This window comes from Diabrotica virgifera, chromosome 3 (assembly GCF_917563875.1).
Source record: "Diabrotica virgifera virgifera chromosome 3, PGI_DIABVI_V3a".
NCBI classification, from domain to species: domain Eukaryota; kingdom Metazoa; phylum Arthropoda; class Insecta; order Coleoptera; family Chrysomelidae; genus Diabrotica; species Diabrotica virgifera.
In genome coordinates, this window is record NC_065445.1 from 266,466,152 (window position 1) to 266,480,992 (window position 14,841).

At 31.8% G+C, this 14,841-nt stretch overlaps 2 protein-coding genes across 3 annotated transcripts in view; one reads left to right on the forward strand and one right to left on the reverse strand.

Moving 5' to 3' along the window:
• Positions 1–1,180, forward strand: part of LOC114326279 (uncharacterized) — a 43,493-nt gene extending 42,313 nt beyond the window's left edge. The window contains exon 11 of the mRNA XM_050647735.1: positions 1,056–1,180. Within this exon, the coding sequence (XP_050503692.1) occupies positions 1,056–1,154 (99 nt within the window). The 3' untranslated portion in view covers positions 1,155–1,180. The remainder of the gene's footprint in view (positions 1–1,055) is intronic.
• A 3,311-nt stretch (positions 1,181–4,491) lies between these two features.
• On the reverse strand, positions 4,492–14,224 carry LOC114326302 (uncharacterized). 2 transcript variants are annotated; one of them, XM_028274629.2, is made up of 5 exons: positions 14,079–14,224; positions 13,546–13,679; positions 13,389–13,480; positions 11,890–12,106; positions 4,492–7,586 (listed from the first exon to the last, which is right to left on the reverse strand). In XM_028274629.2, exons 2-5 carry the CDS (start codon positions 13,661–13,663, stop codon positions 7,180–7,182), a joined length of 834 nt encoding a protein of 277 aa, XP_028130430.1. In that variant the 5' UTR covers positions 13,664–13,679; positions 14,079–14,224; the 3' UTR covers positions 4,492–7,179. The 2 variants fall into 2 exon arrangements, with proteins under 2 accessions (XP_028130430.1, XP_028130420.1); XM_028274619.2 differs by lacking the exon at positions 14,079–14,224 and adding an exon at positions 13,844–14,078.
• Between the last annotated feature and the right edge of the window lie 617 nt (positions 14,225–14,841).

Here is a 14,841-nt window from a genome sequence, read left to right on the forward strand (position 1 = left end):
TGTTTATAATAAACATGATTGACCCATATTACCACACCAGTGTATCAGTTTTCGATACAAGGTCAGCTTGCAATAGCAAATATTATTCTTTATTTATAATCAAGTCGACACAGCATTTTTAATACAAACACTCTCACTTTTATATATACCAAAACATTAAACAGGGGATTCCACATTCTTAGTTCTAATTTCATTGCGTAAAGATTAGTCATTGGTATTTGAGATCCCAACTGGTAAACATCACAGCGGATAAATATTATACCACCAGCTCTTTACCGTAGTTACTTCAACGTACAAATAAATGAATTTACAGTGAATAGTGTTACTTCATCAACCCTTATGGTAGTAGGTAACCACCCCTCAATTATCTGAGATGGTTGAGATAAACAGGAACCACCATACACTGATATGAAATTATTGTAATTTCGAGACCAATCTATTCATGTAAATTTTATTTCATTTGAATAACATTACATTTTCCATAAGATTTGTGCGGTGTCCTTTATGCCTGTTTAGTTGTTGTATTCTGTTAATCTGCTCTTTGTACATATTCTAGTGCTTTGTGAGTATTACAAAAACGCAATTAATGCTATCAGTGTTTTTGGATCCATCGGTATAAATTGTATGTATGGCAACGAATATAAGATTATCGTTCACCGCGCCGTCGCTTCTTCAAGCAGTCGATTTAAACTTCTTCAACCTGTCCGTGTACGGCTGACCTTAGAGGTATTCACGTGGTATACCACAGGGTATTCAAAGAAATCGATTTCTACTATTGATGAGTTTTAAAGTCATGCTGCTTAATCTTTCACAAATAAGAGGAGAGTTATATTTAATCCAGAAGGTGCTAGTTAAATCGTCATGCTTTAGTTTATTGACTTTATCAATTCTAATTGGAGTTCAATGACTTCTGCCCTTGAAGGTTCAAACGATGAGGGGTTTCATTACTCCCAGATATATATGCTCAGTGCTTCGTTTTGTATACATTTTGTATTCTGTTCGAAATGTACTTATATTTAAATATTTTAATATAAATATGTTTTGATGATTTTTAGATAGAAACGGCTGATTTTAACTTGTTGGAGAAGAAACTTAACGGCAGAACCGTAAACGAAAACTTCAAAACAATTTTATATGCAATCAAGAATTCCTAATTATAAGTTGTATAATAAAACATTCACTACAAAGCTTCCTGTATTTTAATAAAGACCCTAATAATAAGCAACAAATAACCAATAGCTGCATTTGGATGTGGAACATTTATTGGCACGCCTTGGTTGTAACAATATCACAGAGTAGAATGAAATAGACCAGTTCATATGCCATCACGACAAACGATATTCTTACGTCATAGATGTGAGTGTATGCTCTGCCATAGCCACCTTTACTTAACAAGCCATGTTAACAAGTTGAAACTTGGCAACATCTATTGGTAGACCGATTAATTCTGACAGTTCTCATTTGTTTTTAAATAATTTTCACTGTATTTACAGAGAAACTGAAATATTTTACAATATTTCGTGCTCCAAATTATAAAGAACATTAAAAGGTATGTTATTAAGATGATTTTAGTTCAATATAATATATTTTTATATAAACTTGCGTGCATATAGAAATCCGTCTACTTAAAAATTTTGTCATTTTTAATGACTTATATTTCCTAAACCTGTTGGCAGATTTAAGTGATTTTTTAATATGTTATAGCCTAATTCTTTAACAATACCGCTGTAATAATATTGTTGCTAACCAGTTAAATTTTTATGGTGTACCGGGCATTTATAAAATACTGAAATTAAAACCCAACTAGAGACTCCGGTTTTCTTAACATTCTGTTTTTTTGATTAATTCGCTTATGTTTAACAACTAGATTTGTTCTTTATCAATTCAGTGTGTTTCTAAATAAGTGCGACAAACTTTAAGGGGAAAGGAACAAAATAATGCAAAATTTTGACGCCTGTATTTTAAATGTAATCATTTTTTTCGAATTCTGAGAAAACTAATAAGTATTTTTGAAAAACTTAAACGCAGAATAAAAGATTACTTTATTACCGAGGACCGAAAGTCCCTTAAAATGAAAAAAAAGTTTTTTTTAATGACATATTTGAAACTAAAAATCACACTCATAGGCGTAACCAGGATGATCCTAAGGGGGGGTTACAACTACCTTAAAGGGGGGAGTTACAACTACTGGAAGGTCTCTGAAGGGTATGGTGTTAAGCGTATAGAGCTCAAAGTACATCCCAATGGGGGGGTTATAACCCCCAAAACCCCCCCCCCTGGTTACGCCTATGATCACACTAAATTTTCTTAGTTTTTCACTCCTTTATTATTAAAATAAACATAAAAGTTTTCAGGGACTTTGGGTCCTCGTTCCTAACGTAATCTTTCACTCTGCGTTTAAATTTTTGAAAAATACTTATTAGTTTTCGTAGGATTCGAAAAAAATGAATCCCGTTTATATTCTTGTTATTGGTTTATTTTTGTATAATAAACGTTACTTACAAGGAATTGCTTTTAATATTATTTTGTACAAACTTCAAACTAATAATATTTTCTTGTTCGACTCAAAAAATACTATAAATTTTACCAGAATTTGTACTTTAAAATCGTAGTTTCGAAAGCGGTAGTCCGAAAGTCAGACTACCGACGTCATCAATTGCGACGTTGCCTTTTTCGCTTCATGGCTTGTAAAATAAAGGTGGCTATGGCTCTGCGTGTACCTCTTGATTTAATGACTGGACTGAATACGTGATACGTTCGTAGCTTGTTTACACAAGTGTAAATGCTCCAGGGAAGCAGTAAATGTACTAGTTGGTACTAGGTTTAGTGAGTCCTTCTTAGGGATACCCAATAGATCAGGAGAACTATAATAGAAACGATTGACGGAAAAACACGAATAAAATTCGCACCGCCATGCGTCATATAGATGGAAGTTTAGAAGATCAATGCAACAACTGCTAGGAAACATATAAAACCCTAAATTTTAAGAACCTAATAAAACGGCTTCCGCTATCAAAAGAATACAATTCAAAAATAAAAAAACGGATAAAGCCAACAAAAAAAAAATACTAACAAAATAAAAAAAAGGTAGGAAGGTCCCAAATACTCTGAACGCCATGCCGTCGAATGGATGGCCAAATCAACTTCATCGGCGATTTGACTAATTTGACTAGAACACGGCGTCGCTTCTGCCAATGCACAAACCTGAATTTCTCGTTCTTCAGAGATTTTCTTTTCGCGAGGTTGATCTGGTGGGCAGCATGTTTTACACCTGCCATGAGTACAGCCAAACTTTTCAAAGTGGTGAATAATTGCCAATACAGTTTGTTCGACAGGTATTGGCCTATTTAGAAAAGCTACAATGAATTCATTGATAGTGTCTTGTACTGAACGGTCCGGATGACAGTACACTTTTATTATTTGTACTCGTTCTTCAGTTGTATAAAAAGTCGGCATATTTAATTCCTAATTTTAATGTTATCACCTCGAAGTCTACCTCACAAAGCTAACGGACTTCGCGTCGCTTTAAGCACATTATCTGCCCCGTGTTGCCAACCGTCGAGCAAACTTGTCCCCTAAACTTACCTTAAAAGTTTACACTTTTATGAAAACATTCCCTACTGTTTACAAAATCTGAGAAGATATGTTGAATTATTTTCAAATATTTTGATTTTTTTTAAATATTTTACAATTTGCACTGGGGCGAAAATTTCCTTTTGAGTTAACTTATTCCCTATTATCAGATTTTATGTTAAAAATTCCCGCAAATAGGGAAATTTCCCTCTGGTTGGCAACACTGAAGCACAACAACTTTGAAGAGTGGAGACGGTCATTGGCATATTAAGCCTAGACTCGACATACTGCCCAAAAAAGCGTAACGCGGAAACAGCATGGAAACAGTCGATCGGTGGTCTATAAGGTGTAAGCACCGAACCGAACAACGTGTAAGTAACTGACAGGATTATGGTACTATGTTGCCAAAATTATCGTGTTTTATTGGAAATTATGTTACAATTTCGTCAAATAAAACTGCGAATCTGTAAATTTCTCATGATTTTGAGAAATTTTGTACCAGTATTTGTCAATTAGTGTTTGATTTTTAATATCCTTACCCAGTTCAGTCCAATTTTGTGAATTTAATGTTTTAATTCAAATATGTAATAGCAACCCCGCATTTTACGTATAATCGTGTTTCGTGTTGACATTCACTGATGGGCGTGCATGAACAATGTGGAGGGGAGGACAAGGAGAAATACGATTGATATCTTTGTCTATTCACTAAAAACATGATTTTATATCTTTGTTAGATATCGCATTAAATTTTGCGATACCAACCATGACATTTTACCGAGCCTGTATGTAGTTCACAGCGGCGACTCTCTTCTTCATTCTGATTACCTGCGTATGGCTCAGAATATATACTAAGAGACCATTATGGAGGGTATATAAATGAATTCTTAAAAATAAGTATTACTTATTATTATAAGACTATTATTAAAAACAATTTTTTTATTAACCAAATCACAGTCATAGACAAAAATAAAAACGATTAATTCTTTTTTGTAAAACAACTTATAAATGAACAAAACGTTATTAAATACATAAGTAGTTAAACCATATAAATATAACAATTTTAACAAATTTTTATAGATTATAAAGGCACAAATGTTTCACAATTTCCATGTGAACTATTTACAATTTATAAATCTAAGCTACTAAGTATATATTATAAGTCAATTTCAACAATTTCTCTTAGTCCAGCAACATCCTGAAGAAGGTGATAAAATACATTTTGAAAATTACAAAACTAACCCCCCTGAAATTTTCGGGTATAACTTATGCCTGGTTGCACCAACAGATATTAAGCTTAAGACGTACCGTAAGCTTAAATATAAATGTAAATCATTATGCTGGTGCCACACTAGCGTCTAATGCCTTTAATTATCGGTAATTAATAATTAACGGTATTAGATGCTAGTGTGCCACAGTATTAAAGTATAAGCAGAGCTTAGCTAAGCTGGAGATTAAGATCTGTTGGTGCAACCAGGCATTACTGGTGTATGAACTGGTACACAGGGTGATTGATTAGTAGGGAAGGGTAAAGCTCAATAGCTCCGCTATAGTAATAGATAGCAATAAAAGTTAATAACAAAAATTTTAGCCACCTTTGAGCTTCACATTACAAAATTAGTTAGAATGTTACAGGGTGTTCGATAACACAGTGGCAGACCAAACTTATGTTTTTTTTTTAATGGAACACCCTATATTTTATTTTAAATTCGAAATAACTTCTCTATCACAAAAAAATATAAAGGTTTGTTATGTTATACAGGGTATTTACAAAGTTATAAACAATTTTATATGAAAATCGTAACAAGTTTAACTCCCTGTATAAATAAAAATAAGCAAAACAACAATGGTTTATTAATGCCATATTTTTTAACGTATTGTCAAAATTTTCAAGAATGGTCGATATTGCTAATTTTCTTTATATCAAATACAGGGTGAGTCAAAACACAAGTACATTATTTTCTCAGTAATTTTAAATGGAACACCCTGTATTTTATATCACTATTGAAAAGTACTATTACCGTACTTTAATTTTTAGATAACATTCCCTATGTCTAAATTTATTAGTTTTCGAGATATTTTCATTTTGCAATGGACCAGTAGCGTGGCCACCCAAATCACCAGAATTTAATAAACTGGACTGATTTTTTTGGGGTTACGTTAATAATGAAGTTTATAAAATACCTCCAACAACAAGGGATGAGATGGAAAATAGAATACAAAGTGTATTTCGATGTGTTAATTTACAAATGCTCCGTAGAGTAAGTAGCTCATTCAATGATCGTTTTTAGGCGTACATAAATGTGTTAGGAGATAATTTTGAACACCTTATGTAATTAAATATTAAAAATATTTTATTAAAAGTAGCTTCTAAGTTTTTCAAACATGTTTTTTGCAAAATGTATTACTGATAAATTATGTTTCGTTCTTTATTTGTTACATTGTTACATTTACATACAAAAGTAGTGTTTAACTGTTTTCACAAAATATTGTATTTTGTGTTTGTGTTTTTTTTTTGTAAAATTTATTACTAATTTTCTTTGTTTATTTGTTGCATTTACATAAAAAGATAGTTTTTAATTGTTTCAAAAGTGTTGCATGCAGTGGTTGTGTTTTTGTTTGTAAAATGTATTACTAATAAACTATTTTTATTTCTTTATTTGCTACAGTGTTACATTGATTACCGGATTGATAATCGGTAATCTTCAATTGTCAATTCAGTCATGGCTTACTTAAAATTTAGGTAAATTTAAACATCTAAAATAATTTGCTCTGAAAAATGAAAATATCTCGAAAACTAATAAATTTGGGCATAGGGAATGTTATATAAAAATTAAAGTACGTTAATGTTACTTTTCAATAATGATATAAAATACAGGGTGTTCCATTTAACATTACTGAGAAAATAATGTACTTGCGTTTTGACTCGCCCTGTATTTGATGTAAAGAAAATTAGCAATATCAATAATTCTTAAAAATTTTGACAATAAATAAAAAATATGGCATTAATAAACCATTGCTGTTGTGCTTATTTTTATTTATACAGGGAGTTGAACTTGTTACGATTTTCATACAAAATTGGTTATAACTTTGTAAATACCCTGTATAACATTACAAACCTTTATATTTTTGTGATGGAGAAGTTAACAGGATTTCGAATATAAAATAAAACATAGGGTGTTCCATTTAAAAAAACATAAGTTAGGTCTGCCACTGTGTTATCGAACACCCTGTAACATTCTAACTAATGTTGTAATGTGTAGCTCAAAGGTGGCTAAACGTTTTGTTATTAACTTTTATTGCTATCTATTACTATAGCAGAGCTATTGAGCTTTACCCTACTAATCAATCACCCTGTAGATGGTTTCAGTAGATTTTTTAATGATTTCTTTTCACACATTTTCAAAACGCAATTTTAACAGACTCCATCCCACAGTTCTATGACCACAATTAAATATATTTCAGATGAGCAAAAGAACATGAAACTATTGTTCGCTTTTGTGTGCATGGCCTAATTAAAATAATTTATATTAAAATGTCTTTAAATTTTGGTATAAAATTCTAAATACTAATATGTGGCCCATGAAACCTAACGAATTTAATCTTCTCTTAATGTTTCGAAATATCTACATGGTTTTCAGTAAATTCTAATTCCCTATTTGTAATAGAGTACACCGTATATGGTTTTTTAAGAATCTGGTGAATCCCATGGAAGCAGTTGAGCTTGATACCCCTTTCTTCATATTCCAAATACTTCTTAACGAAGAACTTGTTCAATTCGTGTATATGGGGATGTTCTAAATATTCTGGCACATCCATCCATTTGCATTCCATAAGTTCCCTATCACATTTTTTTATATCTGTCGTCAGTGCCTTTAGGTGAACGGTTATGTAGATGTCTGAACATCTAAACATACCTGCATGACCGTGCCTTAGAGTCAACACTGACTCAAACTTCGTTTTTATGTTGGTTTCTTCGTATACTTCACGTATTGCTGTGTCTACAATATTTTCACCTAAAACAACATCATATACGTTAACAAAAATTTGTTATAAATGGCTAGATTAAACAAAAAATTAAAAAAAGAGAGAGAATTAGGTATAGTACACATTGCAAACTGTGTTCTAGTGATATAAGTGATATAAAAACCGGAAGTATATGTATATTTATTCTGGTCTTGCTAAGGCGCGTCAAGTAATATATCGCTTATACTATGTCGGCGTCTTTAAAACAGTACTTCCAGTTGCAACTCTAGAACCGGAAGTCCGAGGTTAAATTTCTCACCTTTAATACCACCTGTGATTTATAAGCTCTCACTTGACGCCTCATTTGTCATTCTATCAGTCATATATAGGAGGATCAGTTATATATAATGTAGGAGTTATATTTGTGGACAGACAGGCATGAAACAGTATATATTTGTTTTCGTCTTGCTAAGGCGTGTCGACTAATATATAGCTTGTGCTATATTGATGACTTTAAAACAGTAATTCAAGTTGCAACTCTCAAACCGGAAGTTCTAGGTTCTAGTTCACCTTTAATCATCTTTGGGTTATAAGTTTTCATTCAACACCTCATTTGTCATTCTATCTGTTTTAATAACGAAGGAGTTATATTGACGGACGGACGGACAGGCATGACACCAGAATATATTGTTATGATCTGCTTCTTATTAATTTTATATTAATTATTATTTATTTGATTAATTATTTAATTGTCGCAAACCATACATAAAAAATGAATAAAAAATCTCAGGGTGCCTTTTATAATATCAAGAAAATGTCTAAATTATCTTACGTTATACTTATCTTCTCTCGTGGGTTCAGTATCTCTTAGTTGATCCTAATCGGGATAAAATAGGAAAAAGAAATAAAGCAAAATATAAAATAAACATACAGAATTGTCTTTTATTTATCAAAATCGATACTCTAAAAATCTATCAAATCTAAAACCTGTGGACACAGATGTCCGAATGAAATTTCTACCATTTAAATTTATTCTAGTTAAAAAAAAACAATTTATCGGTTTGTTCCCGATGACTTTGGTACAACAAAATAAACAAAACCAAATTATGTATTCGCAAGATTAGCTATACTCCCTATTTACTTTCTGAAATATTGGAATTTTAATTCCTACGCTTTTTACTCAAAATTTTAGTTTCCGAACATAAAAATATCTTTCACATAAGTTGACTGACCTTTTGCTTCACTCACTCTGATGTCTTCTCGTGACCCAAAACAGATCTCCCTCGTTGACTATGTTAAAAGCTACTCATCAAAGCCCTCTCCGTTCTCCAGCTTCAAAACTATCAGCATACCAGCACCAATTCTCCAACAAGCCAGGCCTCTTTTGACCAGTACTCGATTCAAACAAAACTCCAAAAATTCTCTGCTCTCCTTCTCACAATAATACAGAATCAAAGAGGTATTTCGTCTCAATTTGATCTGTCTCTCGTTCCACTTTTCAGCACTATTCTCCACTATCAAACAACCACTGGTACTTGATAACTATCTATCCACGAAAACGTCGAACTGCTCCTCAGCGATGCCAATAACATAATGCCTTCTTTTTCAAACTCACTCAATCATTCAAACCACTTTTCCCCTTCCAAATTGCCAAGAATCAGAAACATTTCTCTTTTCAATTCGATAAACAAACAGTCATTCTTTCAAATTTATTCCGACCATCTTAATTACTTTCGGGGAAACTCTACAACATTTACTCGGGTTGAAACAAAGATATTAAAATTCCAAACTTTCTTTTAAACCATTTTTCTAGAAAATGATAATTACCTCTACCTGTGGATTCTATAGTTCCCGTAATAAACAATCTTTTTCCATTTTAAACCTAAATACATCGTCCTTTTCACTTTAATTATTCACAAAAGTCTTTAATGGTTCATCGGAAAGCTCATTAAAAAAGAAATCCACTTACATCCAAACTAAATTCTAATAAATATTTACAGATCAATATACAGGGTGTATCAAATTTATGTACCCGCGTTATTTAAAAAAAATTTAATTTAATTTTCATTTTTCCTTTGATTGATAAATTGTAAACACAATAATATATTTGTTTTCGTCTAATTAAGGCGCGTCGAAATATATATCGCTTGTAGTACTATTTCGGCGACTTTAAAACAGTACTTTTTAATTTTATGAATTACTTTTTTATTTAACTTTTTTACTGAAAAGAATTGCAAAGTCACATTTTTAGATAAAATCCTCTTTAAATCCGCCCTAAGATATATTTTCTTCTTGTGTTATGTTATATATTGTTATATTTTCTATATGGGTCCAATCCAGTTACCTATTATGTTTATTTTTCACTGTTATCATTTTCAGATTCTTGGGCCCTGGTTTACAACCTGTAAATGTTGATAATTGCGCTGAGGCATACCAATTTGACAACTGACTTACTTGACCTCGATCTTTTAGAAATTGACCACGTTTGAAGGGAAATTTCCGAATTGGAAATCCAAAAAAATGTAGGTAATAAAATAATGTAATCCTCATTAACAATCAATTGTTGTTTACTCCCATATAAAATAATATTTAAATATATAACTTAATAAAAGTTTAAGCTAAATATTTTACAATAAAATATGTAAAATTAATAAAAAATTGTGTATTGCCATCTTGATTCAGTGAAATTTCATGTTACCAAGCTTGTTGAAAATAAAATTAGATTAGCAAAAATTAAAATTGAAAATCTATATGATGAATTGAAACTAATAGTGCGAATGTATGTAAAAATGTTGCACTAAATGTGTTATTGCAGAAATGCCGAGATCAAAGGAAAGACGTATTTGCTGTATTTATTGACTATGAGAAGGCCTTTGATCGAGTACAACATCACAAATTAATTAAAATATTAAAGGATAAAGGAGTTGATAGTCAAGATGTACGAATCATAGAAAAATTATACTGGCGTCAAACAGCGACAGCTTGCATAAATGGAAAATCAACAGAAATCCGCAAAATACAAATAGGTGTCAGACAGGGTTGTATGCTGTCCCCACTGTTATTCAATTTATATTCAGATAGAATATTTAAGGAAGCGCTGCATAATTTGAAATGGGGTGTGAAAGTTAATGGAATTCTGATAAATACAATCAGATATGCAGACGATACAGTTATTTTAAGTGATGATATGAATGGATTACAACACCTTTTAAATGCCATTGACACAGTGGGAAGAGAGTTTGGCCTAAATATAAACTGTTAAACTGCCAAAAACAAAATACATGGTATTTAGCCGTTTGGCCCATCAAGATTCACTGTTATATGTTGATGGTCATATAATTCAAAGCGTACCCAGTTTTAAATATCTTGGTTGCCATATTACTGAACAACTAGATCCAGATAAAGAGATAAAATGTAGAATCGAGATAGCACACACGACATTTTTAAAAATAAGGTCATTCTTCTGTAATGATACCTTGCAACTTCAACTTCGAAAGCGCATGATTAAATGCTACATTTGGTCAGTCCTCTTGTATGGTGTCGAAGCATGGACATTAAAAATATCCACCATTAACCGTTTGGAGGCCTTTGAAATGTGGCTGCACAGACGTATACTGAAAATACCATGGACGGCTATGCTGACAAATGTGGCAGGCCTTAAGAGAGCAAATGCTACCCGCGAGCTGCTTGATAACATCAAATATAGAAAGATGCCTATTTTGGACACGTAGTAAGGGGAGACTGGTATAATATTCTTCAACTTATTATGATGGGTAAAATCGAAGGAAGCAGAGGAATTGGTAGAAAGCAGGCCTCTTGGTTGAAGAATATCCGGGAGTGGACAGGAATAAAGAAAGCAGAACACCTATTTAGAATAGCTCGAGACAGAGACAGTTTCGCCATGTTAATCGCCAACGTCAAGGGGACTTGATAGGGCACGTTAAGAAGAAGTATGTAAAAATGTGCTGGAAGAAAAACATTGATACCTTATTAAACAAAAAGTTAACCGAAAATCTGTAGAACTATCAATGATGGCCAAAATAATAAACAAGAAAGTTTTTGAAACACTACAAAAAATCAACTATTTTCAATGGAAAATAAGCCACAATTTTACCAAAAAAATGATTTTATTAACGTTTCGAAGCCCAAATCGGGTTTCGTTGTCAATTTTGTATTTTGACAACGAAGCCCCATTTGGGCTCCGAAACGTTAATAAAATCATTTTTTTTTGGTAAAATTGTGGCTTATTTCCCATTGAAAATAGTTGATTATAAAAATGCCACAAGGAAATAGCTTCAGAACTACAAAAAATAAAGCTGAAAGGTAAAACAGATAAAATTTTTAATAATTTACCTGGTTCTGCGTATCCTCCTGGTAGTTTGTAATGAGGTAGACTATGAGGATAGTACCTCTCTTTAACTACCAACACTTGGTTTTCATCATTAATAACTACGGCTCCAACACCTACCATAGTATGAGCATAATGGGGAATGTTATTACTTTCTGATTTAGGCAACCAATATACCATCATAACATAGTCCTCCTGGGCATGATGAAACTTAAAGCCATTCTAAAAATATGTTAAAACCAATTACTATACGGACATGCGAGTCATGTTTTGATAAAATATAAGCACCAGAAATAATTTTTATTGATTAATACTGCAGCACAATTTATATACTGCTGTATATTTGATTTCATTACCTAACATGTAACCATAACCATGTGTATAATTGTCAAAGGTCATGTGTGAACGTGGTGCATGCTATGGTTATAGTCCTTTCTCAGCCACCACCTTCATAGAATGTTTATAAGGTGGTCATCAGTTGGCTGGGTCGAACCCAGTTTGTGGTTTGTGTCCAAAGCCTCCAATTATAATCATCACTACTATTCCTGATTTTCTTGATATTTCCTTTTCTAACTGTGAATACAATTTGTTGATTTCCTCCCCTAAAGACACACTAGTTGGGGAGTCAGTGGCAGATCTAAGGAGAAAATGGAGAAATTATCCCCCTTAACAAGATCCAAAATTAAACGAAAAATTGTTGAAACATAAAAATATATTAGCTGACCTGCAACTTAAACCACAGACATACAAATTCAACCCAATAAACTTGCTATTTAGGAAAATTAAGGGAACTTAATGCATATAAGTTAGTATGTCTTTGAATTTATCTTTTTTATATGTTTTGGTTGGTGTTTCATTGGAAGTTCCCCCTAAGGCAAATTTCCCCTCCCAAGGCAAATCTCTAGATCCGCTACTGGTTGGGGCACACACCTGTATTATATTGAGTTTTAAACATTTAATATTAAGCTTGATAGCAATAATGCTACTATTCATACTGTGATAGCTGAGTATGGGTGGTTCTAAAGGGGATGGGAGAATTCCCCCAACAAGGTCCAAAATTAAAGAAATGATTTGTCAAATAACGTAATAAACCCACTAGTTAAGAAAATTAAAGGTACTTAATGCATACCAGTTATGATTTATGTATGTCTTTTGTATTGTTTTGTGTTTATCTTTTTCATGTCTTTTGGTTGGTGTTTCATTGTAAGTTCCCCACCCCTAAGGCAAATGTCTAAATACGCCACTGTAGCCTACATAATTTTTGAAGAAAGTTTTCATAAGTCAGGGCAGAAAGGTTTTTTTGATAGGTACATTTAACACAACTCATTATAGATCAATACAAAAGAACTTGGTTATATATAAATATACTCTTTCTCGAGGTGAGAAATATACAAATCTACTTGAAAAAGGCTAATTAGGTTATAATATACTTATGTATAGTATACCTAATAGTTGACAACCTCACATTGTTTTCAAACTATAAAATAATGCAATTTGCCTTTACCTTGGCCAAAACTGGTACCCAATCAGACTGACTAAGGTGAACTTTGAACCAGATTCCTCTGTTTCCATTTTCAGTCCAAGCTTTTAGAGAATCTAAAACAGAAAAGATAACCTTTAAAACAACACGAATAAAATGATTGAGTTCCTATAGTCTTTACCTTTAAGTTTTTCCGTAAATTCCTGATCTTCACATTGTTCTTTTTGTGAATCTACAGTAATACCTTTGAATCTATCTACTATGCCCTCAAAAACTTTGCTTGAATTTGAAGAACTCATGGTGTGGCTAGATGAACTAAAATTAAAATATACTAAAATGTATTTAAGTTAAAATCTGGTTAAACTCAATCTTAAACTATTGTCTAAAAATATAGATTTTGTTAGTTTTTAAAACAGGAGATACAAAACATGCTATTTTTTAATATCTGAACTACACTTTATGTTCTTGCAAAAACTTACGTCCGACAATAACCAATTTTATTGATTTTCCGAAGTCTTTGATCATGTTTGCTGATTAAACAAACCCTATGGAATGAAAACTTTGCTCTACTTACTAGCAAGCAAAATGAATTAAATATAAGTGACATGTAAATTATAATTCTTTATCATTTTATAATGAATTACATTACTATTAATGTTACAGAATAATTAGCCATTATATTTTTAAAATTCCTATTAGATAATCAACACCAACCTTTATCAAAACACTATCGAAACATGCATTTTTGACTTTGAATAGACTTTGAACTCTTACGCACATATGATTTTGACACGGAACAAATAACCAAATAACAAGGTTTAAATTTTAATTTGTTAATGGTATTAATTTACATTCGTCCAGAAATCGTTATGTTAAAAAATTTCATAAAATTTCCTTGAGCTAATTGTTGTAATATAAGTATAATTAGTACTTGTGATAACCCAATTTCCCAATATATACCAGATGACAAGGCTCATAATGCTTTGTAATTAAAATATATTTAGGAAAATTGTTGACCGATATATCATTGATTATTCTATTATTATAGTTATGATAAATTTTGATACAATTCTCTTTGGTTTTTTTATTAAAATTGAAGGTATTTAAAAATTGACAATTTGACGCACAGAACAATTATTTGATCTGCGATTTGAAGCATTCTTTAAATCATTGACATGGGACATGAATATCTTTACTTGAAGAGGCCGTCGTATTAGTTGTGGCATCACTGTCGAACTGTCAAATAGAGGGCCTATTTAGGCCTATTAACACAAAATATTTTGTATTTTACTTAGATAATAGACACAGTCATTATTAAACAAAATACACGTATTATAAATGTGATAGGTATAATAAAAATATTTTAAAAGAAAAGGAAGGCGATCAAAATTAAAGTCATATGAAAGAAAAAATGTCTTGGGTACTTTTCAAACAAATTAAGTCAAAACATAAAGTGAAACGAACGTCGATGTGTATA